The sequence below is a fragment of the Hylaeus volcanicus genome, chromosome 9 (genome assembly GCF_026283585.1).
Source record: "Hylaeus volcanicus isolate JK05 chromosome 9, UHH_iyHylVolc1.0_haploid, whole genome shotgun sequence".
Taxonomy (NCBI): domain Eukaryota; kingdom Metazoa; phylum Arthropoda; class Insecta; order Hymenoptera; family Colletidae; genus Hylaeus; species Hylaeus volcanicus.
In genome coordinates, this window is record NC_071984.1 from 2,205,024 (window position 1) to 2,232,958 (window position 27,935).

General features: G+C 37.9%; 4 protein-coding genes and 1 long non-coding RNA gene across 6 annotated transcripts; 1 reads left to right on the plus strand and 4 right to left on the minus strand.

The window, feature by feature from the left end:
* Positions 1 to 230: 230 nt before the first annotated feature.
* On the minus strand, positions 231 to 3,210 carry LOC128881744 (regulation of nuclear pre-mRNA domain-containing protein 1B). The gene is made up of 5 exons (XM_054133036.1): positions 2,930 to 3,210; positions 2,063 to 2,367; positions 1,851 to 1,985; positions 1,135 to 1,410; positions 231 to 1,061 (listed from the first exon to the last, which is right to left on the minus strand). The coding sequence occupies exons 1-5, from the start codon at positions 3,078 to 3,080 to the stop codon at positions 912 to 914; spliced, it is 1,017 nt and encodes a 338-aa protein (XP_053989011.1). The 5' UTR covers positions 3,081 to 3,210; the 3' UTR covers positions 231 to 911.
* A 315-nt stretch (positions 3,211 to 3,525) lies between these two features.
* LOC128882036 (general transcription factor 3C polypeptide 5) lies at positions 3,526 to 5,986 on the plus strand. The gene is made up of 7 exons (XM_054133597.1): positions 3,526 to 3,799; positions 3,883 to 4,047; positions 4,122 to 4,587; positions 4,662 to 5,237; positions 5,308 to 5,513; positions 5,593 to 5,776; positions 5,844 to 5,986. Exons 1-7 carry the CDS (start codon positions 3,653 to 3,655, stop codon positions 5,960 to 5,962), a joined length of 1,863 nt encoding a protein of 620 aa, XP_053989572.1. The 5' UTR covers positions 3,526 to 3,652; the 3' UTR covers positions 5,963 to 5,986.
* Positions 5,987 to 6,024: 38 nt separating this feature from the next.
* Positions 6,025 to 14,117, minus strand: LOC128882037 (uncharacterized). Its single transcript, XM_054133598.1, has 4 exons — positions 13,962 to 14,117; positions 12,052 to 12,187; positions 8,219 to 8,398; positions 6,025 to 6,919 (listed from the first exon to the last, which is right to left on the minus strand). The coding sequence occupies exons 2-4, from the start codon at positions 12,185 to 12,187 to the stop codon at positions 6,537 to 6,539; spliced, it is 699 nt and encodes a 232-aa protein (XP_053989573.1). The 5' UTR covers positions 13,962 to 14,117; the 3' UTR covers positions 6,025 to 6,536.
* LOC128882038 (uncharacterized) lies at positions 9,787 to 11,473 on the minus strand. Its single transcript, XR_008458268.1, has 3 exons — positions 11,032 to 11,473; positions 10,741 to 10,907; positions 9,787 to 10,675 (listed from the first exon to the last, which is right to left on the minus strand). It is a non-coding gene; the product is annotated as an uncharacterized LOC128882038 (long non-coding RNA).
* A 2,162-nt stretch (positions 14,118 to 16,279) lies between the features above and the next one.
* LOC128882035 (telomere-associated protein RIF1-like) lies at positions 16,280 to 26,713 on the minus strand. Of its 2 annotated transcripts, none has more exons than XM_054133596.1 (10): positions 26,279 to 26,713; positions 25,858 to 26,004; positions 25,526 to 25,772; positions 24,949 to 25,152; positions 24,578 to 24,872; positions 24,140 to 24,486; positions 19,797 to 24,033; positions 17,992 to 19,460; positions 17,560 to 17,827; positions 16,280 to 17,460 (listed from the first exon to the last, which is right to left on the minus strand). In XM_054133596.1, the coding sequence occupies exons 3-10, from the start codon at positions 25,621 to 25,623 to the stop codon at positions 16,744 to 16,746; spliced, it is 7,635 nt and encodes a 2,544-aa protein (XP_053989571.1). In that variant the 5' UTR covers positions 25,624 to 25,772; positions 25,858 to 26,004; positions 26,279 to 26,713; the 3' UTR covers positions 16,280 to 16,743. The 2 variants fall into 2 exon arrangements, with proteins under 2 accessions (XP_053989571.1, XP_053989570.1); XM_054133595.1 differs by having other exon boundaries at positions 26,149 to 26,713.
* Between the last annotated feature and the right edge of the window lie 1,222 nt (positions 26,714 to 27,935).

The following is a 27,935-nucleotide window of genomic DNA, read 5'->3' on the forward strand; positions in this document are numbered from 1 at the left end:
ATTATTTTTAATTTTGTATATTGAAATGTAATTATAGATATGACTGTATATTATTTCAATAAATACAAAATAAGTTAAATAAGCGTAATTCATTCTAGCAACATTTTCATTGAAACGCTCAATTATACTTATAGTCTTGCGATTTTATTTATATAATTTTTTCATCTTGAGAAAGATACAAAAAAATTATATTTGACAATGTTAAGCGAGGATCACAAATTATAACGATCAAAACATTTATTCGTATTAATATTCTGCATATTATTACAATTTCCGCAACGCACAAATCACGCGATTTATTTCATACAATATTACATATACAATATTATTTACTTTACGCAGTCCCAATATATATTTAAAGTTAACTGCAGCATTATGTTTTAAGATGTCTTTCTCAGTCCCAGAATTATATTACCTACAATATATATACACAAAGGATGATTACCAAATGTTATAAATGAATATTCTAAACGCTGTGTTGGTCATCGATAATTGGGCAAACTAAAAAAAAATTTCAGTATTCTGAATATTCCTAACTGCACATTTAATTGATGCGCATTGTTTTATTCCATGCATGCGTACATATTTCTTTTCTTTTCGTTTTTAGCGAGTCTTTATATAATAAAATTACGATAATTCATTGATACCTCGATAACTAACATTTATTTATTAGCAAGGTATTTCGGAAAATGATCTCGTGGCGATTTCATTCGTCGATTCTTCTCTTGTATAGTTTGCAATTAGACGCGACAAGTTCGAACAATATTTAACGTTGTAAATATCGAAAAATATAAAGTTACTGGATAAGATATAATCGATCGCAAGAAACCAAGCTAACGTAGCATGGTCGTGCTTGTCTATGCGTGGAACTCAGGAATAATTCAATGATCGTGCTCTTTAAACTCAATGTGCTAGTGCATGGAAAACAAATCACCAGCCGATGGAAGAGGTGCCAAACCTCCTGTGACGTCAGGTAACTGCGTCAAGTCGGGAAGATTCGAAATGTGGGATTTCACTTCTGATCGAACTGTGCACACCTTTTTAAGTTTCTCTTTATAGTCCTGCAACATAGCATATGATATCATAACATTCTTAGTGAACAGATTCATCGAGTAGTTCAAGTCATAATCGTACTTCTAAAGTAGTCTGCGCTTGCTGAAGTAACTGCCTTTGCGCTAAAGTGTAATCTCTAAGCATAGTTAACAATCTCCTTCTGTCTTCCATTTCAGCTTGCAATCGTCCATTGTAATCCGCCAACAATGCAGCAGCTTCGTTTACAGCAACGCTTAATTGGTCCGCGGCTGCTCTGTCAGCCAGATTCGCAAGCAGCGAAACCTCCGAAACTTCTGGTGGCAGAGATGCGATACGTTCTCTAACACCAGCGTCAGAGGATGCTGTGTTTTCCAAATCCTGAAACGTAGAAGGCTTTTTAATGATCGCCTTCGATGTTCTCGTATTCGAAGCATCTTATTTACAGTTTTTCGCACACGCAAAATTCACATGAGAGAATAATGCAGTTTTATTCACACAAGTACTCGAAATTAATAAGAATAATTTCTAAAAATATAAACTGAATGCTTATTCGGTTGTTTTGAAATAAAAGTAACGGAATGGTTTGTTATTTAAATGAGAGACGGTATAAAGTTTTTTTACAAAATAGAAGAAACAATATTTTTGATTAAGAATAAAAGTAACGAGTAGAATAAAATTGCTATTGGGGGTGGATACATCAAACTGTAAATATGCTTGCCAGTGCGCCTTATGGATTCAACATATATTTTACTCTGTATAAGACAGTTTATTGCTAACGATACATAATCCGAATGTTTCTTTTTATAAATGGTATTAACCATTAAGGCTTTGATGAGTTCCTCTGTTTCCGGTGGATCTCCGGCAGGAGTACGTGGACTCAACGTAACATGCAGCTCTTTGGTTCCATCCACTTCGACTTCAGTCTCCGACTTTTTTCTCTCCTTTTTTTCTTTCTATAATACACAGTGAACATATAATTTCGCTATAAACGCCAGATTTAATGTAACTTGAAACCAACATTGTACGTTACCTTTACTTTCTCTATGTCGTTTTTAAGTTTCTTTTTAGGAGGCGGTGTTCCTGGATCCTTCGAGGTATCCGTAAAGGCGACTTTAAATTCTGTGATTTGCGCTTTATCGTACACTCCTCTCTCCTCCCATATTTGCAGTAATCTGTTCAACCTCTCCCTCGTCTTCTCGTCGAACCCCTTCATATGCTCAAAAGCCTTAGGCAACACTGTTTCGAATTCTTTCCCAAATTCGGGGCCTTTCTTTTTACTGTTTTGAATAACATCGTTCGCCAGATACATGAACATTAACTTGCGATTATCCTTCACTGGAAGAAATACATATAAAAAAATTACTAATTAATCTAGCAAGGCTTAAACTAAACGATAGTTTAGTCACTGAAATTAAGTTTACAATGATTCATAATAGAAATTCTGAATCAGGTAAAAATTACAACGATTCCTGATTCAGATTTCCCAATACTATTATATGTTTGTCGAGTTAGGTTAGAGTATCGAGCAAAGGTTTAAATATCATCAGTATCATTCGTGTAAACAAATTCGTATCTCTATTATGTACAAGAATATGGTATCGAATCAGTTGGATATTTAAAATTATAATGTTGCATGATTTGCACCATATCCTAACCGCGACAAGCGACTACTAGTGTGATAAACCTAATTTTACAGCTGACATACAGTTCTAAAGAATATCTCCACAATTACGTGGCGAACGTCTAATTTACGAGATAACCTAGAAATTTTAACGATCCTCGTTCGCTACTTTGTCCGTTCGGAAAGCTTTTCGATACAGCTGATAAAATAACGTCAGTTAGCACAAGTTTTAAGTATAAAATAAATAAAGATGTACTTACGACGGTCGTCACGTACCTTTACACATTTCTTTGAACCAGACTTTCACGATGGTTGGGTGATGTTTTCTGTGATGAATTAACCAAAGGGACAATGTTTGAATACTCTGTTGGGAGGGATTCAGGTCCATTAATCTTTTCACAAGCGCACTCTCTGTAAACCCAGTCATTTCTAGACTTCAACGTTATCGAAGAATACACAAAAATGAATTGTATTTCAACTAACGAGCCGCACAAGTTGGCACAAGTGCACGAGCATGCACGACTCAACAGCTGAAACACAAACATGAACAGCGTATAAAATGTTCTACCATAAAATACGTTTATAGAGACGAAACTCGTCAAGTTCTTCTTGAGAGTGAATGCGCATGCGCCTTTCGAATTAGAGATTCTCCAATCAGAAGCACGAAATATGTTGCTCGATTCTAATTGGGTGCCGCCATTTTTCAGTAAACCGCGCGCATTTTTAAATGCTTTTAAGTCTAGCTATTTATTTGTTACGATAATAAATAATTATTATCAATTGCTCGAGTTGAGAAACAAAGTGTAACTGAATTCATAGAGAAATGATTCGTGAATCATGTTGAATTTTCTGTAAAATTCATGTTCTCTATTCTTTGTATGAAACTAACCTTAAAAGTAAGAAATGTACCATCGAGTACTGTGTACATTCGTCTTTGATTTTATATAAATTTCTTGAAGAGAAACTTTTGTTACTCGTAGAATGATAGTATAAGAAACTATGAGTGAACCAAGCGATGAGAGTGACAAGGATTATGATTTGGAGCCCAAAGGAGATGAAGATTTTAAAATTGATGACAACTGCGAAGAGATTGACAGCGATGATTCTTACTGCGATGTACCTGAAACTAATAACGATAGCAACAATGTAAAGTCGAATTTATATTTGATATAAAACTATGTAAAGCAATATGTTAAGGTAGTATAACCTTGAGATTTGATTTGATTTAGATTTTTGAAAAAGACGAGGTCGAACAACACGAAGAGTATATTGGGCCAGTGCTTCCCGGAGGTCACAGATTCGATAGAACGTTCATCTCCATTATGTACCCTGGAAATGTTGTTAATTCAGATAAAGCTATAGAAACCTTAGGTGGTATTAGTAGCATTTCTACGGTAATGTATTGTTTTTATGAAAATAGACAAGCAAAAGTAGATAATGATTGTTACTTATCGTTATATATTTGCAGGCAGTGAATACTCCAAACCGACGTTTGGAGTTGAAATTCAGACCAGATGAACCTTGCTGTAAGCCAGCTTGTGGTGATAAATATAATACCAAAGGATTCTTGCTTAGAGTTAGAGTTAAAAAGTCCAGAGTCGAAAAGGTGAAGCAATCTAAAGAAAAGGGAACAAAGGAACAGTTTGAAACAACTGTAAATATAACGAATAATGTGCAAAGTAATACGGATTCATTGAACTCATCTGATACACAAAAAAACAAGAATCAGAATGAACCACTTATATCCGAACTAGCAAATCAAGTTCAAGGTTGCAGCATAGGTACCATGGACGATGGACATTTTTTTAAGGAGAAGAAAAACATGACACCAACGTTTGAACATACCAAGTATGAAGATCTTTCAGAAGATAAAGATTACGAATTGCCAAAATTAAAAGTTCTAGGGCGAATCGACACAGAGTTTAGATTTAGGAGTATGTATCTTATGAAATATCAATAGTTCACATAATTTAAAATACAAGTAAATTTTTGAAATACTATTTTCCAGATCTTATCGACTTTCAGTATTTACCACTAGCTGAAAGCAAATCGGATCCCAAAAAATTGGAATGCATATACAGCAAGATTTATCCGATCAACATACCGCATTTCTCTTGGTTAAAGAACGACGTGCCTTATTTCTTACCACCAGCTACGTTCAGCAGAATGGGCACGGTGCAGCAGTACGTACCAAAAACTGAAATAAACTCGTATCCAGAGAACGTAATAGGAAGGAGTAGAAAACGAAAAACAGGGTTCTCGAATTTCATTTACTTCTCGACACCAGAGGTTCCTACTAAACCGCCAGCGGGCATAGAAACTGCTTTGAAAGTGAAATTCGTTCAATCCGAACACATCGAACAAATGCGTAAAATATTCGAGGAACGACCGATCTGGTCGAAAAATGCGTTAATGTACGAAACAAAATTTTCGAACGATCGACTGAAAATCTTGTTACCTTCCGTGGCGTATTATTTCATGACCGGTCCATGGAAAATTATGTGGGTAAAACTGGGCTATGATCCGAGGAAAGATATCTCTGCGAGGAAGTACCAAACTTTGGATTACAGATTAAAAGCCATGCGTGAGTATTTTTTAATGGTTTTGCTCTGCTCTCTTTTATTATTTTTCCTACTATTTTTGTGTACGTGTAGATGGCTTGGGATCTACTGTTAAATGTAAAAGAAATTACTCGATGTATACTTTGCCATACAAATCAACACCAGCGGCGAAGCAAAAGACGATTCTAAAAGGAGCTTCCAGTCAGGACCAGAACATTAAGAAAGAGCAAGATCTAAACGAAAATGTGTATATTTATCGGGAGGGAACCGTGCCACCTTCTAGGCAAATGTTTTACCAGGTTACTTTTAAATTAATTCAAAATTAAAATTAAAATTATCAAAATTCTGGATGTACATCGAAGTTAAAATTTTGTTTAGTACTGCGACGTCCTCGTGGACGAAATACAAGAGATGTTGGCAAAGTTGCCCGATCCTTTGCCTGGCATAAGGTGTCACGAGAAAAGAGGTTGGTTACCAAACGGTTTCGACGCACAGTGCAGAGAAATTATCAACAGACAAGTTCGCACAGTTTTAAGGAAGCAAATGAATATCCCTGAAGATCGTACGTATTTTCACTGTATAGAATCCGATATTAATTTGTGCGTTTTATTGTTATACTTCATTCGCAGATCCTACATCTTTGCCTCGAAAACGTAAACGAGGTATCAGAGTGAAACGTGACAGATTTAAAACTCGAAAAAAGAAGAAAGAGTCGGTTTCTAGCGCAGAAGAAAGCGAAGAAAAGTAGGGAATGAATAATTTTAATTATTATATGTAGTTCGTAAGATTTCATAAATAAACTTCTTTAAATACCTACAGTTACGGTTTATTCATAAACGTAAATGCTATTATATGTTCGCACCATTAGTTATCCTTGAATGAAGGTTATAATTAAAAATTAACGTTTACTTCCTTGTTCAGAATTAATTAAGTATTAAGTTTCTTTTAGACTTATTCGTCAATGATTCGTGTTTACTAATAGAATTTTAAGAAAGTCGTAGGAAGATAATTTTCATTTAGAGCGTGTAGCTTTTTCAGAGGAAATTTTTCATGTTCGTTTCATTTTCTTTCTTTTTGCCTACAAATCGCGCTTAACACTAAACCTACCACGACTGATCAAATGACCGATTTCAAACTTTACAGTTCTATGCAATATACGAATTATACACAATTGTTCCACGCATTATTCATTTCCACGTAAAATATTTTTGCATTTAACTGAAAAAAGTGTCTTTAATGCATTCGTCCTATAAAAGTAGTCACAAATCAACGTGGGTAGGTTTAGTGTTAAGTCGCAACAAGATTGTTTATCGGTGATACTTTTAAAGACGAAGGCCAGGATTAGTGCTAGCCACGTAATTCAAGAGTTCCTCAGAGTCCTCGCATACGAAAGGTTTCTGGTGGTAACACGCGACGTCGTGCCAGCTGATTCCATCTTTGTAGACATTGTTAAGAACGGATAAGCAGGATTCGTTGGTGCCGTTTATGTCGAATTCAGCGTTATCCGGTTGCCTGGCTTTCTTATGGCCAGTTTGAGACCACGGATTGAAGTTCCAGCCTTCGGGAACCTGGTTAGTCGGTGCCATCTTCTTCCTATTGGCCGACCAGAACCATCCGTAGAGAGATTTTGGCTCTAGGTCGCGACGATTCTCGCAACCCTTGAAGTCGCAGAGACGTCCTGATGTCCAAATGTAGGGAACATCGTCTAAGAAGAATATCATTCATTTAGTATCTTTCTTTGTAACTAATAGTTCTGACTTCATTTTCAATAGTTCTCAATAGATTAAGCTAGTGCATCTATCAATAAGACTTGTTGGGTAATTTATTAGAGCTGGAGACCACCCTGTAAGGGGCCGTACATCAAACTGACTCACTTACAATTGTTTAAAAAATTATCCAATAATTCTAATTGATACAAATATTTAGTTTACTTGATCAGGAAGTATAGAACTATTGAAAACGAAGCTGCCAGGTTCAGAGACCCAGCTATGTACTCGAGAGTAGACTCAAGTACAAGTTACAGAATGAAGAAATATCAACATCTATCCGCAATTTGTGTGGAAACACTAAGACTCGGCGAGGGTACAGATACAGTAAGCAATTTATTATACTTAGCGTGACGTGCGTTCACGCCAGCTGGATGTTCAGAAATTTCGAAACAAATCCGTCGACACGAAGCGATGCTTCAACTTCGCTCTCGGTGATTTATAACGTCGTGACTTCAGCTATTTCGCCACAGCGTGAGAAACCGGGAATCTGATTCTGCTAATGCTCAAATCGTATCGCACCACTATTTTCTACAGTCGTTTCGTTTTTTAAATAACTACGTTTTCTCGAATTAAAACACGTTTGAATTAACGTGTCCAATATCTACAATCTACAGAATACAAAATTAAATTCAGAGTAATCGTTTAGAACGATAGATAGATAATAATTTATTTGAATATTAGGTAACGAATAGTACCAACTAGCAATTTATTCAATCTGTTTGTTGTTCATGCTTTAGAATCTCCAAGCTGCAGAGTTCAAGTGAGAACCTTGAAGGTGAGATGAAGGATCTTTAAGTAGGTCGAGGCTGAGAAAGGATATCCTCTTTTATATGGATAATTGCTTCACGGAACTCATCAATCTTTCCAGAGAGCGTACACAAGAATAGAACAATACGTTAAGGGAGTTATAAACGGGAGACATTTTAATTAAATTAAAATTTTGTCAGAATCAAGTTTTTCTTTGTTAATGGCAACATTGTTGTTTCTGTTTGGCCCTTGTCTAGAATATAAAATATAAGCATACGCAACAATAGGACAATAAGTTAAGAAAGTTAAACCAGAAATTTTTCAAAAGTTTTGTTTGAGTCTTGAGACTTTTTTAGTATACTGTAACATTCTGGTCTCTGTTTGACCTTGTCTAGACTATACAATACAACAAGATTAATGTAGATCTTGCATAGCATATTTTGTTTATTTATTTCTGTGGAGAAGCATCAAGAGTTTCAGCCACTTACTTTGTTGAATGAGTCTGAAAATTAAATTGTTTTCATCTTGAGTCTCTATCGACACGAGATCCATACAGTATTCCCTGCAAATGTTCCTAGCATCCAGCCAATCCACCCTCTGGTTGCCATGAGCTGGGATATGTCCACTATAGAAGTAGTTGTGGCCTCTGTAGTTGAATTCTTTTGGTCCTGCGAATGAAATTGTCGCGAATTAATTCTTTTTCTATTATTAGATCCTTTTCAAACGTTTCATGGAGATGGAAATCCCGTTGAACGTTTCAATTATCCGCAGCACGTGCGTGATGGATTTATAATCGGCCCATGATTATCGTCCCGCTTAAATGTCAACAGTTTTACACTTTTTTCACGATATTTATGCAGGAATACCTCTCTCGTCGACGATTTACGACACGTGTCTCATTACAAGTCTATCGTTATGGTTGCGAAAGGGCTGTTAGTATTCATTGAATGCTGCTCAACTGTATTGCATCTTTGTCATCTAGCATATACATTCTTTGGAGCGATTATTTCATTATTTATTACCTTATTTCGATCATTCAAGGAACCTTGACGTCGTGGATCTATTTAGAATCATTCGTTTATAGCAAAAATCATAGAGAAACTGAGAAAAAGGCAGGAAGATATTACAGATAGCCATAGCTAAAAACAGAAAGAAAAGCGCGGGAAACATGGATGAAACAAGATGGCGGTAATCTATCTGTCCTTGTCTACTTGCGCATGCGCAGGGATGGTAAGCTCGCTCTGACTCGCGCGTGCGCAATGATGTCAGATTCCGCGCGCGTCTTTTGAATACCTTAACGTTAACTCTTTATTAAAATCTATTCGCTCAACTCTAAATTACTTTTTTTTGTAATATTTTATCATTACTAGTGTTACGTAATACATTACTTGTACAAATGCGTGGATATTTTGAAATATAATCACCAAGATGTTTGATATACCGACAGCGGAGCGTCACCATAATGATTATCGACCAGCGATAATACAAATGGTAAGTAGCTCAGGTATTTTATGGTATTCTACGTGCTTCTCACGGGAATTTATTTTCAGTTGGCATATCACGAAAGGACACGAGGTGAAATTGAAACTGCGAATGAGAATAGGAATGGAACATTCATTGTACAACAATGAACGCAGGAACAACGGTATCTTTTACGATCGTTAGCATTGTGTGCATCGTAATATTTGAGAAATCATTTCCGTCTCCTGCAGTCCACGCTTCTCCTTATTTCTCGCGAACGACGTTTCGCCGCTTATAAAAGACTACGATTGACTTGCAGGCTTTTTGTCCTCAAGATAAGGCTTGAAAACGTAAGGAGAAACGTGGAACTGTTGGTAAGGTTGATTGGCGCATTTTTACCGACAGCGATACTTCCGTTCTGCCACATTTGAATTCGAATGTGTAAGAAACTACAAAATGTATACGGTATACAATAAAAAAAAAAAACTCATGTAATATTTACCGACTATAATAAATTCCTATTCACGTTCAATTTTTGTAGACATGTTTGCAAAGATTTCCTTTTGCTTAAAGATCCGTTTTATAACATGAACGTATTTGCTGTTTTTTCAACTAGAAACGTTCGAATAAATTTAGTTACAAGAACTCCTGAACGTTTGGTAAGCTTCTAGAGTTCGAAGCTCGATAGAAAGTGGGATTCCCGCGAGAGATGGACGCGAACCATCGTTAACGACTGGCCATTATACGAGCAACAAGGCAAATTATCTCGCAGGAGCGGCGTTGTTTTGTTTCGCAACAATTCTTGACATTTCCGTGGCGACGGAACATCGGCCTTTTATGAAGTTGTCAGTTGGACAATCGTACGAATCCGCGTTGCAACAGTTGATCGTTCAGCTATGCCCTATCGTAAGCAACTCTTATGCAGCTATTTAATTCGATAAGTATTGGTTGTACAAGCTTGATTCATAAGACTTTTTTCTAGAAAATTTAATTCTCTAGAAGAAAGTGGCGGCCCAAGATTCTGTAACGTAAATTCAATTTATGCTGTGGTTCTACACAATTTACATTATACTCAAACTGTTAAGCCTTCCTAATGCTCTATTTACCAGTCACCTTAGAAACAATTTACAGTTTAAAGTCTATCGTAGACTTTGTACAACAAAAGATTCGTCTATTTCTCTAAATGGACCACTGTACGTAGACCAACAACGCAGTTAATTAATTCCTGCAACTATATCCTGGTACATAAAGTGTTAAGGAGCCCTTAAATCTGAGTTTAGATTAATATCAAGCAGGCGTAATCTCTATCGCAGATTGTTACGTTAATTTCCTTTCATTCCCGTGTCCTCGTTAATTAACGCGGTTGCGAAAACCGTCTCCAGGGTTTCAGTTTCGTCGATTCTAGCGACGCGAGAAAGTGCATCAAACGCGAACGATGAGACGCTACTTTTGCATTCTCTATCGTCACGCGCGGCGCGGGCGACCTGTTAATAAGACGTCGAGGCAGCCTGTACCAGCATCAAAAGTGAATAGCCGAGTGCGTGCTTACACAAGAGACTCCGAGTAGCTGGGCGTCACGTGCTCGCCTTTAAAAAACATACGATCGTGAGATTGCGCGAGAGAGCCTCTTTAGCGTATATCAGCCGCTTTAACCTCGATTTCTTTCAGTCACCTGGGGGAACGTGACATCCAAATGTCTCCAACTCGCGGAAGCGTCTTAAACAAACATTCCGAACCATGTAAATACCGAATCGTCTTGTATCGTTCGTTTCATTGTAAATGATATTACCTAAGTATTGTATTTTTTTTTTAAATAAAGTTAATGGAAAAAACCTTTTACCATCTTGTTTATCTTCCACGTCTTCGTTACTTCCCATGTGTGGCAATAATTTTGTTCAAAAGGTTAGTTTCTGCACCAGCGCAATCTGTATTGGCCACGACTATTGTATAGACTCTATCTATGCAATCTATTATTTGCCTAACTTTAATTAGTTTTTCGGAATGAAGATTACGTGCATACGAGATGTATCGTGAAGAGATGAATCAGTATTGGAAGTAATTACGAGTTTTATTCGGACCTTTTAGGTTGCGGTAACGCTGTTTATTGCGCAACGAAGCTGTTGCGTGGCGACGCAGTAATGGCGTCGAGTCGCGCACGTGCGGTAGAGAAAGCTGATCGCGCATGCGCGCAGTGCTGTTACAGTAGGAAACGATGCCTGGTAGGTTTTAAAGGGGTGCTTCTAAGGGTGCGAAGTCATATAACTTTAAGGTTTTACACGATGCGTGGTTTCAGCTTCACTTTTTCATTATTATGGTTCTCTAGGATACTGTACCAATAACGATGCACGATCTAAATTCTTTTTATATATCTATCATTCTTCGAGGAGCCAGGGGCGCCAGTTTGGGGTCGTAGTAGATACTGTACTGGTGCTGAGTACAGTGCGCATGCGCGAGTCGCAGCCATCTTGGGGCATGCGTAATGGGCAGAGGTTGGGTACAACGGTTTCTCTGACAATCAAACAGATTATATAGAATAATAATTATCTATACAATCTCTTTGTATGCAATACTATACAATAGAGCCTTGCTTTATCTAATCGTAATTTTAATCAGCCCTCTTAAGGTTCGCTGGGGAAAAAATATTAGTTGATTCGTGGTCTATGTATGACCGTCGCAAGGGGTACACCGTTGACATCGAAGAATGTAGTAAATAAACTTGATATTCGCAGGAAAATAAAGCGCAAACGTTGCACATTGTCGATTAAACATATTAAAGATTATTTTGTACGAGTTTTCGTTTTCTAGGTTCCTTGGAGCGTGCTCTTGCGCAAGAAAATATCAGAATGAAGAGTCTACTCACGGTTTGCACACTTCTGTGGTATTGGAAGAGAAAGGAATCTTCCTGGTCTGTTACTCGGAGGTCGGACTTCGTTTATCGCTGATTCGACGCTCGCGAGCGCCGCGAAAAGCACCAGGGCTAACGGCACCAAGATCATCTGAAATGCAAATTTTGTTTCTCTTTATATCCTCGCACAATGTACCAATAAATCACAAAATAATTAAAAATTGAAATGTTTAAGTTTTAAAATGCCAACATCAAATCGTATATAGTTATACATGCGTTTTATTATTAATATGGTATGGTTAATATGTATTTGGTATGAAAAACTTTAAACGCGATTTTTTTCTGGTAGGAGTGTACAAGATCACTTGTAATACATTTAATTTAATTTTGACTATTTTTCTCTGTAAAAACTTTTGTATGTTTTTGAATTATGAATAAATGTGTGCCAAACCCCGTTATAAAAATTCCTTATAGATTAAAAAAAGAATCCTTAAAAAGCATTAAAAATTGTCGCTCTAGACTAGAATAGTCCCTTACGAGTACTGTAATATTTTGTTTAAAACTTTGGTATAAATTGTGAATTTATCTTTGGTATAAAACAAATGGATCTCATCGGTAGAGTTAATCGTACCGACCGAGAGATGTAATATTCTGAATTACCATCGGCTAATATTAGCAATTTTCAGATTTCAATTGAAATTGTATTTAAAATACTATTGCAATTTCATTTTAAAATAGCTGATATACAAAGTTCGTACGCTGTGATTGAAACCTAATGAGACTTTCGCGAGGATAAGTCGTGACTCCGAATATATATTTAGTTTCCTTAAGTCAACAAGAGTTTCTCTTTAGGGAGTGTCGATACATAATGAGGTTTCGCGGCATGTATTTTTTGCTTATGGATGTAGGAGAACATCTGTCTGGTATACAATATTTCACGTTGCGAAATAATACCGTAAACGAACGCGACTTTCCGCGAGGAGTTAACGACCCGTCTCCCTATATCGATCGAGACGATCCTTCTTTCCAGCCAAGTAAACCAGCGTGGGAAACAGAAATCTTACTCGTAGAAGCGCTTACTTCTTTGCAAGAAGCTTCTTTTAAAGTTACGATCCTACTTTAAGACGTACAATACAAAGTTTCTGAACAGTGGATCGGATGGAAAATTCTACAGAATATTCTGGAAATAATTGTTGGATAGAATGAGATAGTACGGACTGCTAGAAATTGTACAGAATATTCTATGAATAATTGTTGGATTAAACGAGATAATACACATTGTTAAAAATTGTTTTCCAATCCTACGAGGGATTAAGCCTGAGGAACCGTAAGCGATCGATCACTTTTTATCGATTTTAACTGGTCACAGGTAAAGGGGTCAACGACTTTAAAATATTACGACGGGGACCGATTTCACATAAAAAATTGATCCACGATCAGATAAACTTTCTCGTTACTCGAATAATACATCCACAATCGAAATATATAAAATCTCTACAGAAAATAATTTTCTATCCATTTTCATTTCTCTACAAAGAGTATTTAGAAAACTTTTGTATTTCTATCAAAGATTATTTTAAAGCAAAAGCTATGTGGACTCTATAATAAAACCAGTGTATATGTATGAAATATTTCATTCCATAATTGAAATTGTAATTTCTATTCGACAGCCAACGGATAGAAAATTATTCATCGATTGATTCGATAACAATTCTACTCGTCGCAACGATTAATATTAACGCAGCTAGGAGCGCAGAAGCGAGTATCACTTTTTACTGGCACGCTTTTCGAGAAACGAAGACGTGAAACACTCTCTCCCTACGGTTAGTTGACATTCCGTTCGCGTACTTCAGGATTTTGTAAATGAAGAAAAGGGGAAGCGAGAAAGCAACAACGCGCACAACGTTCCCTTTCTGAGCACTCACCTTTTCTCACTTGTCCTGCGTTAGTTTGTTTTTCGATTAAGTAAACGTGAATTGAACGAGGAGTCAGACAGTTAAAGAAACGTGATCACTGATAGGATGTGAAGAGACGGGCACCTTCGCTGACGATTATATAGAAATGGTCCCCACCAGGCGGTAGACTCATCCCACTCTAAGTTACAAGGACCGATCCAAGATTCTTTCTAGTGTGACCTTGCTAATAATTAGTCTAATAATTCGGCAATTACATGTAACTCGGATCCTTTTTCATGCCTATTCTGAATGCGTTTAATCGACGCTAGGGGTAACATAAATTTCCCGTTACCTTTGTTAGTTCGGTGAATAATTCGTAGAATTATACGCACACTTGAGTCAATTTGAATTTGAATAACGGATAGAAAATATAAAGCACGACTAATGTTTTGAAAAATCCAATGTTATTCTTTGGCTAAACGATTTGCTAATCGGATAATGCAATATGGGTATTAATAACATGGTATTTTTAAATAATACTCATTGTGTCTTTGCGGAACTATCCAAGGACGAAGACTGAAGATGGTTATCAAAATATTCAGTAATATTTCATCGATTACAGTTACATGAAACTGTTAAATAAGAGTGTGCTGCGCATAATTCTATCGATGTTACCACACTTTTTTCTAGCAAGATAGTGTATAAACGCTTTTGTTAACGCTAATATAATAGAAAACTGCTGCAAAATGTATACTGCACGCTCGATTTTACCGCCGTCACTCTCGTGAACCGTGTCGTTTGAACATTAAACGCAAATGACCGGATGATGCTATTGAACTGTGACGTGTTCGCGCTAAATGACGATGAAATGGTTGCTTTAATCGTTCCATCCAATTGGAAATCGTAACTACGAACCGTGTCGTTTGAACGTTCAATCTGAATAGTTGCATGACGCTATTGATCCGTGAACCGTATCGTTTGAATGATTACATCAAGCTATGAGCCTCGCTGTTTAAACACAGAGTATGAATAATACTAGTAACCGTGAACCATATCGTAATGCAAATAGTCGAATGATGGTAGTGTACTGCGAATCGCGTCGCTCGAACAATTGTACCGAATTATAGACAGTGTCGCTTGGGTTGTTTATGAATGGGTGTTCGCGCCAAATACTGCCACCACGGTGTCGCTTGAATGAATGATGTGTCCTTGCCGAATGATAGAAGTGTACTGGTATCCGTGTCGCTTGACCGTTGAACTACGAATCTTGTAAACGAACTGGAGGTGTTCTTCAGGTTCAGACGTCTTCTTCCTCCATCGAGGGAGCGCTGGTTTTCGCCTGAAATCTTAATTTTTCAATTAGCGTGATTTTTTTCAAGTCACCGTCTCCCTTAAAAGAGGAGAGGGGTGACTCAGGAAGTACAATTATCTGTCATACTTGATAAATCGATGCTTTTACAGTCAACACACCTGCAATTTAATTGTTTAACGATGAAGGAAGCTTGGAAGCGAACCGCGTAATTGAAAGGTTTGCTCGTTTTCTACGATACATAGAAAACGTAGTTGGACCGAGCTAGGAGCGCAGTTGACATTGCGATCTTGTTCGCCTCGGCATCTTTGATTACCACGGTGAAAGTTAACGATGAGGTGCATCTTCAGGGTCACCCACAAACAAGCAACGAGCCTCAAACGGACGACATACCTTTCTGAAATTCGGATGTCATCGCTTGAGACCGAGAGTACCTCTTTCGCTATATTTTCATGCGTATCGTTGTTACGCAACGAGCTCCATAAAATTTCAAGTCGACCTTTTAATTAATTTCTACGTTGTGCAACAAACGATACAAAAATCTCGCGACTTGCCCAAGCCATGCGTCGATTAATTTAGGATGTCGCAACAACGGAACAATAACATATCTAGTTATAGTTCAAGTATTGTTTAAGCGCGTAGTCAAATGAAAAAACGATATTACAGATTGTAGAAGATGTACTTTAGCAAAATATATATATATATATGTAGTATGGTGTATCATGCTGTTTAATACTGTATTATGATATATTATCCTCTACTATGCTAGGCTGAGCTGTTTTGTTATACGTTGTATCATGTTGCATTGTGCAGTAATACTCTGTGATGTGCTTTCTTGTATGGTGTACAATGGCGTGTCACGCTGTTACTACGTATAAACGTAGGACTTGGGGTATACCATCCTGTACAACACAGCGCTGACTTTCCTCCTCGTGTGCCTTAAAATGGCACGAGCTACACGACGCACGTGTGCGTCATGCGACCACCGAAGGAGCTAGCTGTAATGGACGCGGCGTGCATCAGGAACCGTCAAGAAAAATAAAAATAAACATATTACATTTTATTGTTCAACTCATAAGATATTAATGTATTTAAATAAAACGCGTGACTTACTTTAGTAACAAACATTTATGTGAAAGTATGATACAGCTATTGTGATCGGTATAATCTTATATAGTTAAGTATTGTTGAACTTCGACACTAGCGTAATACAATTGCATTCGAAAATATTAAATTACAGCAAGAAAGAAACTATCGTTTCACCAAGTACGTCCGCTATTCTATTGGAAGCCTGTAAATAAACGTCATGCTGCGATGTAATACCACTTTCGTAAATACTTTTCCGCATAATTTGGTTGAAATACTACAAAAGAAAGAACCTGTAACATGTGTCGATATCAAAAGCAGGGTTTAATTAATTAAAAGTGAACTCTGATTGCAGTTAATATTAATAATAAATATCAGTCAGACACATGGATCGGTATGATCAGAGACATGTACAATTTAGTTGTTTTCCTCGTTTACCATTACTTTGGCGTTCATGGATTCGTAAAATGCTTGCAGGAGGTCTTGCTGGCCGAGCTTGGAGCTGACAACTTTGAATATGCTAAGCAGCTCTTCTTTAGATTTACCGAACTCCTCGAGGTGTTTCACCGCGAGATCGGAAGACCAAAGTTTATCGAAAACATTTTTCGTCATGGGAGGGGTTTGAGATTCCAACGCCTTCGTTATATCGGTCGAGCTATTATTTTGCAAGGCTATATCTAATACGACGCACGAAGGAATAAGTTCATCGTTCGCCACAGTGTGACTGATAATGACATCCATGGGCATTCTCTTCAGCATGGCGTCCAGACTCGACAATTCCGCCATGGGCTTTCGTATCCCCTCTTTCTCTTCCTCTTTCAGTTTCCTCGACAACATCTCGGCGAGTTCCGACGACGTGCATTTTTGGCAAACGACATCCTTGACTTCCGCCAAGTCGAGAATGTTCAAGCAGTCGCTAGTTTTTATTTTCTTGCGGTACGCGTTCAATACTTTTACGAAGAACTGTTTATCGGCGCTGAAGATGTCTGGGAGTCGCAGGAGGACTTTGTTGACTCCGCAAGCACGACAGGCGGCTTTCAATGTCACTTCTGTGTTGATCTTTACCGGTTCAGCGCCGAGCATTCTTATAGCGTCTCTCTCAATCTCCACTTGTGACAGGTGCTTCATTTTGTTCTGAGGATATATAATAATAATATTTAGTAGATGGTAACTCGATAATTATTTTGAAGCTTCGAGCTTGGAAATTTTGTAGCTCGTATCGCAGATATTCACCTTGTACTGCATGAGAAGTTTCTCTGGCCCACACCTCCTAGCAGCGCTTTCCAAAACTAAATTAACATCTATCTCGTCCAAAAGGTCTTCCAAGGCCATTTGCGCTGAGACTGACTTCGTGGCCTTGGCTGTCATCCTCGGTAAGCAAATGAAATCCTCGCTGGTACAAGTGCCAACAGTTTTCACTATCAAGGGTATCGTAGAAATTCCATTTCTATTGGAACAGCTGGGGCTTTCGGCAACAGCTTCTGATTCGTTTATCGCTTGTCTAAAAATAAACAAAACTCGATTAAAACAAACATCGATACGTTAGACAATGACATATAAGTTTACATTCAAGGAACAACTTTTCTTTGAAGATTTTTACGAGGCAGCAACCAGATAAATTACAGGAAGTCAGAAATCAAGCTTAAGATATTATTTCTAACATACGTAGTTGTAAGATTTGATGAGTTTGAAACGGATGATATGGCTAGATTAGATTCGCATTCGTCTAAAGTACATTCCATCGCATTTTTGGACGTTTCCGATGCGTCACTATCGACGATTTTGCTACAATTTGGCCGAACAAGGAGAGCAGCCTGATTCTCTGCCTCAGTTTGTGTTGTCACAGAACTCGTTTGCAACGATTCGTCTTGAGGTACTAGTTTCGATGTGGACCCAGGTGCATTCGTATCTATAGAATACGTTCCGTTGTTCGCAACATCCAGATGCTCGATTGCACTACTCGTTTCCTTTACAAAATACGTCTTTTCGAAACACTTTAATACGCTTTTTACAAATTCAACTTTCGAGTTACCTTTCACGGGAAGTCTGTTTACTTCTCGTTCAGACAACTGTGCCAGATCCCCCATGGTTTGAATTTTTCTATTTTTCAAATGCGTGGATAAATTCTGTATCCAAAGTGGATTGGTCAACTGTTCGATGACGCGATCTATGGGTTCTGAGCAAGATATCAACGAAGGATATATAGGTTGAATGGAATCTAGCAACTCTGGATGTGGAATCTCTACGTCAAATTCGTTTGAAGGTTGACTGTCCTGGCTCATCGGCAAACTCCCAAATACCGAATCTGTAACCAACAAGGTATCCTGTTCTTCCGTACTTGCTGCTTGCGTACTGGTTCGTATTAATTTTCCACAGAAAATTTCATCAGAGTTTGCGGTGGAATTCAGGCTGGTCAGATTCGCTGCGTCCACTGTGTCCTCCAAGTTTTCGCTGCTCGAATGTTTATCGGATGATTGATTTCTCAAGGAATCGTTTCCAATGATGAATCCGAGAGAATCCAGGGTATTGTTTTCAGCGAGCGTCTCGCATACGCCATTCAGTTTGTCGTCGACGTTGCTCGTATCCTTTCCGTTGAATACACAACCTTGCGTCGCAGACTCGTCTAATTCATTACATTTTATACTAACATTGGATTCCTTCTTCGACTCCAACGCTGCGTCATTTTCCTCCTGATCCGCTTTGTTCCTATTCGATTCTGTAGTTTTAGAAAACGTTGTATCTTGAGTAATCTCGTACGTGGTACTTATATTGTCAATGTTAAGTCTAATACAGTTGTCTTCTGGAGGAATTACGTTTGATCCTTGGATATCGGTATCCATCGTCATGTTCTCGGAGTATTCCATTTCCTCAGCCAGTTTCGTTAGTAATTCATTCTCCCTTTCGCATTGTAAATCAATTTCAGACGTATGCATGTCTGCTTCTTCTTTGCCCAGTTTCTCCGAGTCGTATCGTATCAACCTATGCTTTGTCGGTTTCATCCTTAACGGAGTATCTTTGCGCCCTAGTAGACCACGTGAAACCAATTTATTAGCTTTATATGAGGAATCACTGGTCGAAACATCGTATCCCATCTCTTTTGAAACTGGAGGGTCAGCGAAACTCACTCGTTTTCTCTATAATAAAATATAACTCATTATAATTAACATCAATATACAGTCAGTGTAAGAAGTATCCATACAGCAATTAATTTCAAATAAATGGTTCCTATATGAATACTTATTACACTTATAGTTCAATATACAGGGTGAGTCACTTAAAACCGGTAACCTGAATAACTTGACTACTATTGGCGATAGAAAAAAATGCATCAGAACAAATGATGTATGTTTTTGCTTTCGTATCATGATAGAGGATCTTAAAACCAGGTCAACTTATACATAAGGTTATTGCAGGTCATACTACAAATGATACTACAAATGATACTACAACTATTTGAGAGAAACAAGTACCTTGCTGGGAGTTACACACTCCGCATCAGGTTCTGGACCAGTCTGTCGTTGTCTTTTAAGAATGCTAACACTGGGAGATGCTGTTAACGAAGGTGGATTTGCACTTGACCACTCTAGAATTGGCAATTCGTCCGTTTCTAACAGAGTCTCTTCGGCCACGTTCTCAACGTGATCGTCAGTTTCTGTAGATTCGCAATCCGTTGACTTGTCTACCTTTGAAAAAATCTTTTCGCCGTCGTTCTTCAAATTGGAGAACAGTTTCATTGGAGGCGATAAACAATAATCCGAAGATTTCATATTGCTGAAGATCTTTTCTTGTCGGCTACTGCACGACGCTGTTACTTTATCAGCTTCCTTGAAAGCGGGTCCTCGATCCTTCTTTCCAATTGTCTCATCTGCGTCTTTAGTTTTAGTCTTTTTTATTATAGATTCCTCGTCAAAATTTATGCTGTAATATTCGGTTTCCATTTTAGCCTGTTTCGTTACTAGACCTAACATGTGCGCTGCACGTCCTTGCGTCGAGTACGGTTTGTATTTCAAGTGACGATTGATAGTACTCTTTGGGGACATATACCCCAAAACAGGCTTGATCGAATACCCTTCACTTACTTTTTGTATCTCAAATATATCATCTTCTTCGTTATCGCACAGGCTGTTGTCGATAGCCTGAGACACAATCTTTGGTTCGTTGACTTCACTGACTTCTTCCAGTTCCTGATTATCTTTAGGAACTTCTTTGTTGTCATTATCACAATTACTTGAAGCAATTTCGCTCACGTTTTCGATTTCGACAGTAATTTCTTGAATCTTTGTTGTCTGACGAATATCGCCAATCTTGTTGATTTTAATAAAACATTGTTTCTCGTTACATTTCTTCTGTAGTTCCTGTGAATTTTCTATTATATCTTGAGTGTCATCCTGTGGTTGGTCGACTGATTTAACGTCTTGAGCCTTCTTGACGTTCTCGTTCGAGTCATTGTCTACGCTGTGAACGCAATCGCATGGTATAAAGTCCTTGACTACTGTATCAGGTTCGTTAGATGGCTTAACGTTATCTTCGTTGGATGGCTTAACGTTATCTTCGTTGGATGGCTTAACATCATCATCGTTGGATGGCTTAACATCATCTTGGTTGGATGGCTTAACTTCTACTTCATTCTCTTCCTCTTTTCTTTCTCCTTGCACGTTGTTCTCTTCTTCCCCTTCATTCTTCTTGTCCCCCCAAGTGATTTTGATGTCTTTAATCTTGGTAAATTCGTTGTTTACCTCTGATTTTAGCTTCACTTTCGGTGGTCTGCCTCTTTTGACACCGTTGCTTTCAGACGTGCGCCTTTCGTGGCTCTTGGATCTGCGACTCCTCGTCAAAGGAGTATCGAATACCATGTTAATACGTAGTCGAGATATTTCCTTTTTGATACGTCGATTCACGTTCCCACTCTTGACAATTCCGTCTTCCTGCACAGCTGTGTTATCGCTTTCTGTAAATTTAGGGCTGTCGCTGTCGTTGGCAGCCTCAGACGGCATGAGTTTCCTTCTACGACGCTGAATAGTTCCCTCGCTTTCGCTGTCAGAAGATGCCTTTCGCTTGACGCCTCTCTTCTCCTCGTCCAGTGGTTTATTTTCCATGTTACCAGACAATTTTTGTTTGTTAATCGTGTTCGATTTGTGTTTAACTACTGGTATTTTTGATGTTCTTTGCAGAACTGCATTCGATTGCTCTGGTTCGTTAATAATTTCTTCGGATTCTGGCAAAGCACCAGGTCTTGCGACGTTACTGTGACGATTACGTCGTTTGCCATTGTCTAATATGGATGGAGAAAGTCTTTCGTTGTCTTTATTCGTGGAAAACTCTTCCTGAGAGTCGAGCGAGTCGTTTGTTGCTGCGTCTAATGAACTTTTTACATTTTCTGGACACGAATTATCATTGCTATCCACGCAACCCTTTGGATTTTGGATGGGTTCCAACGATACGTTCTGTCCAGCACTTTCTGTCAGCTTGGTATCGTTCTGAACGACAGCTTTGGTGATAACTTCCGGGTCCACTGCAATTTTATTTTCCTTGTTCGCATCATCGTTGAGAATATTCTTCATCGAGATACCATCCTTCTTAGCATTCGTCCTCTCCGTTTCCTCTAGAGCTTGATTTTTCTTGTCGAACCATTCTTGCAAGTTTTGAGTGTCTTGCGACGAAGACTGCGACAAATCGTTGTACAACGCTGGGATATCCTCTCTCCTACGTTTAAAGCTCTCCTTCTGATGTTCAGTCAAACGAGAAACGTCAAATTTCAGATCTGTCTTGATGAAGACGTAATCCTGAGAATCGGAGTCAGGCGATATCTTCTTGTCGCTTTTATCGGTTCCTTTGAATACACCTTTTTGATTAGTAGACTGTCTGTTCGAGAAATTGCCAACTGTCTTGACTTGATTCGACGGCTTTCCATCTTCGTTCTTCTTCGCGGTGTCCAATTCGTTTGTCGTCTTGCGTCTGCTTGCGTCTTTTTCTTCCGATATTACTTTAGCGTTATTACTTGATGTATTTTGCGTCTCGAAGAGAGACGTTGTCTGAGCTTGTATGTCAGGATTCGGATGGTTTACAGCTAAATCGATAATTTTTTTGAAAGACAGAGCAAAGTCATAGTTGATCAACTTACAAAGGTCTTTGAGGATAGTAACGATGATCTCCCATGTGTTCGCTATCTCTTTGCATCCTGTTTCTTGTTCAGTCGAAAGGATCAGTTCGATGACTGGCTTACAGACTTGTAAATACGACGTCACTTTGTTAGGATTGTGACCGTAGATCGTAACGAGTACCGCAGAGAAAGCTTTGAGAACACTTTCGCACTCCGCGACGCGATTACTGTACAATGTGTAAGGTATGATTTTCAAGATAAGGTGCATAATAGACGGAACTTCTCCGTTTGATAAAAGAAATTTATAGTTGACGATACTCAACAAAGTCTCCAAACAATGTATAATGAGATGGTAACATCTCTTATTTCTTTCTACGCAACGGAGCATAGCGTTTGTGGTGTTTAATAAAATTTCGTTAGTTTTTACAGTTGGCATAAGGTCTGTTCGCATTTCGAATTGTTTATACAAACGTTTCCAAACTATCAACAACTCTTCCTCCTGTTCCTTATCTTGCAAATGTATGTACATGAATGGAAATGATACAATCGATTCGACTGTTTTTAAATTATGTTCCGTCGCACTGCCCTCGTTGATATCTTGCAAATCATCCATATATTGTATCAGCACTTCTACCAAAATACGCCACAACTCGAAAGTAACAATTTGATATTTAGCTTCAAAATTAATGTGATAGGATGACAAGTTGTGCAACTTTTCGTATATTTCTTTTAAGCATTTAAATGCGTGTGGATAATATTCGTTCTTTTTTTGCGACTTAATGCATTGCCAAAGCAGAGATTTCAATCCCTCGAAATGATTATGTTTCGCTTCGTTCAATAGTGGAGTTTGCAAGAACTTCATCACCAATGCAAACAACGTATCATCTTGAAAATCGAAATTTCGACCAAGATCAGCCACCTCGAACAAAATTGTATCGAGAATTAGGTTCCTGATCATTGGTTTGTCCAAAGCATAATTTGTCAGCTCTGTAATAACCAGTATCATATCCTTATATATAAGCTCCTTCTTTTCCATTTTTGTTTCTTGTATATAATTAACCAAACTCGTCCACAATATTTTACCAAGCTGGTATCTATTCTTCATTTCCGCATCTGTGAGTTGGCTGAGCACGAGCAGAGCTTCTCCTACGCTGTGAATAATACTCTTGTAACATTCTTGGAAAACGGAATCTGATATAGAATGCGGAAGCCTTTCTTCCAAGATTGGAGAGAAGACGGTGTTTTCTTGCTTCGTGACGAGAAGTTGGCATAGAGCATCGACGGCGATAACTTTTGTCTTGAAGAACCTTTTGCCTGGCGAAGCTAGTATATCCAATTTCGAAGACATCAATGGCGTATCTCCTAGAGGCCCGAAGCAGAAATTCAAGAACTGCGTGATCACTGGGTTAACGAACTTGCGAATGTCCTTGTAAAGCTTGATGATCACGTGCCACCAGACTTCCAACTTTGTCAGTGCTATCAATTCGTTTTTACTATTTTTAGCGTTCAGAGGAGTACACAGCAACTTTATCCGTCTGGCAGTAGCGAGTTCTTGCGGATCTAACGCAAAATTATCCACTAGTAACTTCCACGACAGGAATGCTTGCCTAAAATATGAAATATTATGTTAGTTCCGATTTCTATTATTCTGTATCTTATATTAGATATTTATTTCTATTAGCAAAGTATTTTTTGTATAAGTATTATTCATACCTGCGTATAATTGTGTCTGTAGACTTGAATGCTTTCTCTTCGACGCTGAGTAAGTTATTTATCAAGCCAGCACCGCGATGAAGATCCACACCGAGAAACTGGATGCTGACGTTCCATTGCGTAGCCCAATCCAGCTCGCACATAGATACCAAAAGGAGCATACGTTTGCAGTACACGGACTGCAACGCAGTTTTGTATTGAGCCCATTCTTCGGGTAGTTTATTACGAACGTGCGATGCTATATCTGTAGCGAGTGCTTGTTGTAAGAGATTTAAAGCTGGAGCACGTTGTCGCTTGTGACCCATATAGGCTAATACCATTATTTTATCTAATAAGAGTGCATTAAACTGTAAAAGAATAATTTTCTGTAATATATCTTAATAATTAAACATCGTAAATGTATTTTGACTGAAAATATTATTTGCATTATTTGTATACCCTTTGAACTTTAATATCCGATGTAATTGCAGCCACTTTATACAACCTTCTCAATAAAGTTAAGCAGTAATTAATAGTTTCTTCTTCTAATCTTTGGTCGTCCGATAGTGTTCTACTTTCAGCTTCTGTCAATGCTTCGATGTTATCCACGCACGCAGTTGGCGCCGTCCATGGCATAGCATTCTCTTGTATCGTACACATACAATATTTAAAAAAGTTCACGGTATGTGCATCGTAAGCAACTACAGATATCGCGTTGTCCTCTACCACTTCTAATAATTTCAAAATTTTTAATCTGAAATCGTAACAATATTATCTAGTTTTAGTCACAGATATTACATTGAAATGTAAATATCATTTTGTAAACAAACCTATTTTTCTGATTTATCCGCGACATGCATTCGAATAAATTCAAAGAATGTTCTTTGAAGTCCCGAATGATAACATTTAGCGCTCCGTATGCTTCATTTTGTATGTCGCTGTTTCCATTTGCAAAAGCATCGATAACTAGTTTGCACAATTCTTTGTATTGTTCCTCTTTTATGGTTTTCGTTGCTTCCAACTTTTTGCTGTTGCTGAAATATATAGGATATTCTAGAGGAACTCTTTTTTAACCAAGTAAACTAGAAAGCACGCGTATTCACAAATGATACAGTTGCAATGGAATTATATTACAGTCACTAACAATCCTCCCACTTAAGTTTTATAAAACAGTACTAGATACATTCTAGGAAAGAAATATAAAGAGATTTGTGAAAGCATAGGGGTAATTGTCCCTACAGATTCGATACGACAGAACAGAATGCTCCAAGTACTAGGGTACCCTAATTCACGAGCAACTGTTTTTGGTCATTATAAAAGGAATTATCCATTATAAAAGGACTTTGCTTTATATCGAGTAGACATTAAATATATTCAGGTAACCTCGTACATAAAACACAATGGTACCTGCGAATATAGGTTAAGGCTTCCCGTTTGTCTTTGATGTTGCTATTTTCTCGTAGCATTTTCAGCATTCGCGGGAAAGACTGCATATTAGAAGCCATTTCTCAAGTCTACGTTTCTCGAACAACTGGAGTAACAAGATCCCTTTTTACTGCTTCATAACCGTGCTTGTGGAGATCCAAGACGAATATCATTCGATCACGATACGCTTTTCCTCATCCTCGTTAATTTTTCATGTATACATCGCATCCTACAAACACTCGAAAGAAAAACAGGTTGTATGGCAACTGTTAAACATTGGCACATATTTTAACGGATAACAAATTTCCGCGCACCATCTACTCCAATCGTTTCTTCATTTCCTCTTGTTTATTTCTTGCTTCGCTTTTCCCTCCCTTTCTGTATTTTCCACAACGGCCACAAGTCACTAGCGAAATCTCGTTTGTGTTTGAAAAGCATCTATACCTACAACTGGAAACTGACTGGAAAACATAATCGCACAACACACGACAGTTAACACTTCGCATTCCTGGCGAGTTTGCAAAGCGTGTACGTGCGTACACATTCGCTTTAGATGCCGTTTACAATAAACTACTTATTTTTAATCGTATAACAAGATTAATTACCGACACACGAATATATTTCGTTGACGTTTCACAACTTCGAGTATTTTCTTTGCAGATCGGATTTGTATTGGTAAAATTTCTACACATTCTTGATTGTTAAATGTAAATACACGTATGTGTGCACACATACATGCCCTACCACGTGCTCTTCAAAGGCTTAAGCGTTGTCTCGCATAAGTGAACCGAGCGAAGCGAGCAGGAATCTGAAATTATTAAGTGCGTCGTGTAATTGTTAATTTCGAGTAATTTGCACCACCTGAGGCTGCACCGTGCAACTTGCACGTCGATGACAGAGTAAAGCAGGGCTGCCATAAATCCCCTCCACTTTTCTCCGCGTGAATTTTAAGAAAGTTATGCGCAGGCTCGATAAACGAATGATGCGCATGCGCAGTGTTCGAAGGCCACGCTGCCGGCCAGTAAAGTATCTAATATGTTCATGAAACTGGTGTCTTTAGTCGCCCCCTAAAAAATAGAATTATGAAAGGAAAACAAAAATGATATGTTTACCGGACATGACGCATAGTGGTCCGGATTAATAAATTTGGCGACATCGGACAAAATATTGAACTTTCTCGTATCAAAAGGTAATAAATTTGTATTTTTAATTAAATTAGTAAAATCTGTATTTACAATAATTCGTCATGTTATTAACTTATGAGATAGACCATAATTGAACATTATTTCCTCTGTATTCCGTGGTACTGTCGCACAATCTTTGTCCTCCGCTGGTAGCAATTATTGGTAAACTCCTGTGTACATTTATTCCATTTATACAATCGCGAGACAATTTTATTTTATACATTAGTTTGAGATTCGTATAATCTGTGAGTTGTGGTAATTCCCAAATTACTATGTTTCCATCTGTACCACCTAAAGAAATGTCACTTTATCAACATATACCGGATATAATAATTAATAATTGTAATATATTTAATCGTCAATGTACCTGACACTACTTGTTTCCCATCAGCCATGATGTCAAATTGTATTCTTTGATTCGTATCAGATTGACGTCCTTGGAGAGAGTAAAGCACGGTACCTGTATTACGGAGATCCCAGCACAAAAATTCACCGCTGCGTCTTACAGCAGAAAATAATTTTGTACCGCAAGGACTGAACTCGATTTGAGTTACACCATTTCCAGTTTTGAAAGTACACAGTGGTCCATTTTTGTATAAACCTAAAGACATTTTGCAATCTAAGGAACTTATCGTATCTTCTTGAAATACTCGTGTATTTTATACGTACCAATGGATTTAGAATATGTACCAAATGCAACCAATCCTGGCATTATAGGGTTCTCTCGAATACAAGAAACCAATCCTGTGACATTTGGAAAATCTTTTTTAAATTGAATAGAATTTACTTGACGACCTGGTCGTTCGACATCGAAAATTCGCAAGGTATTTTTGAAACCAGCCCATATTTCTCTGGCAGAGTCGATGAACCGAACGCTAATCGAAGCCTCTATTTCGTCGACTCTTAATGTAATAAAATACATAATGTACATTAATCGTCGAGGTACAATAAATAGGAACTATAAATATTTGTCATACTAACTGATTGTAAGCTCGATACGTTGCTCGTAATGTACCATCGAAAGCATCCCACATATGTATGGGACTTTCTCTACTTGTACTTAAAAAACAACAAGTCTCAGACTGCCAAGAATTCATAAACGGATACCAACATGTATCGTATATAAGACCTCCTTCTTTTACACTTAATGCTGCTGGTAAGTTTGTAGATGACAAGTTTAAAGGGATCTTCTCTGAATATAACTCTTT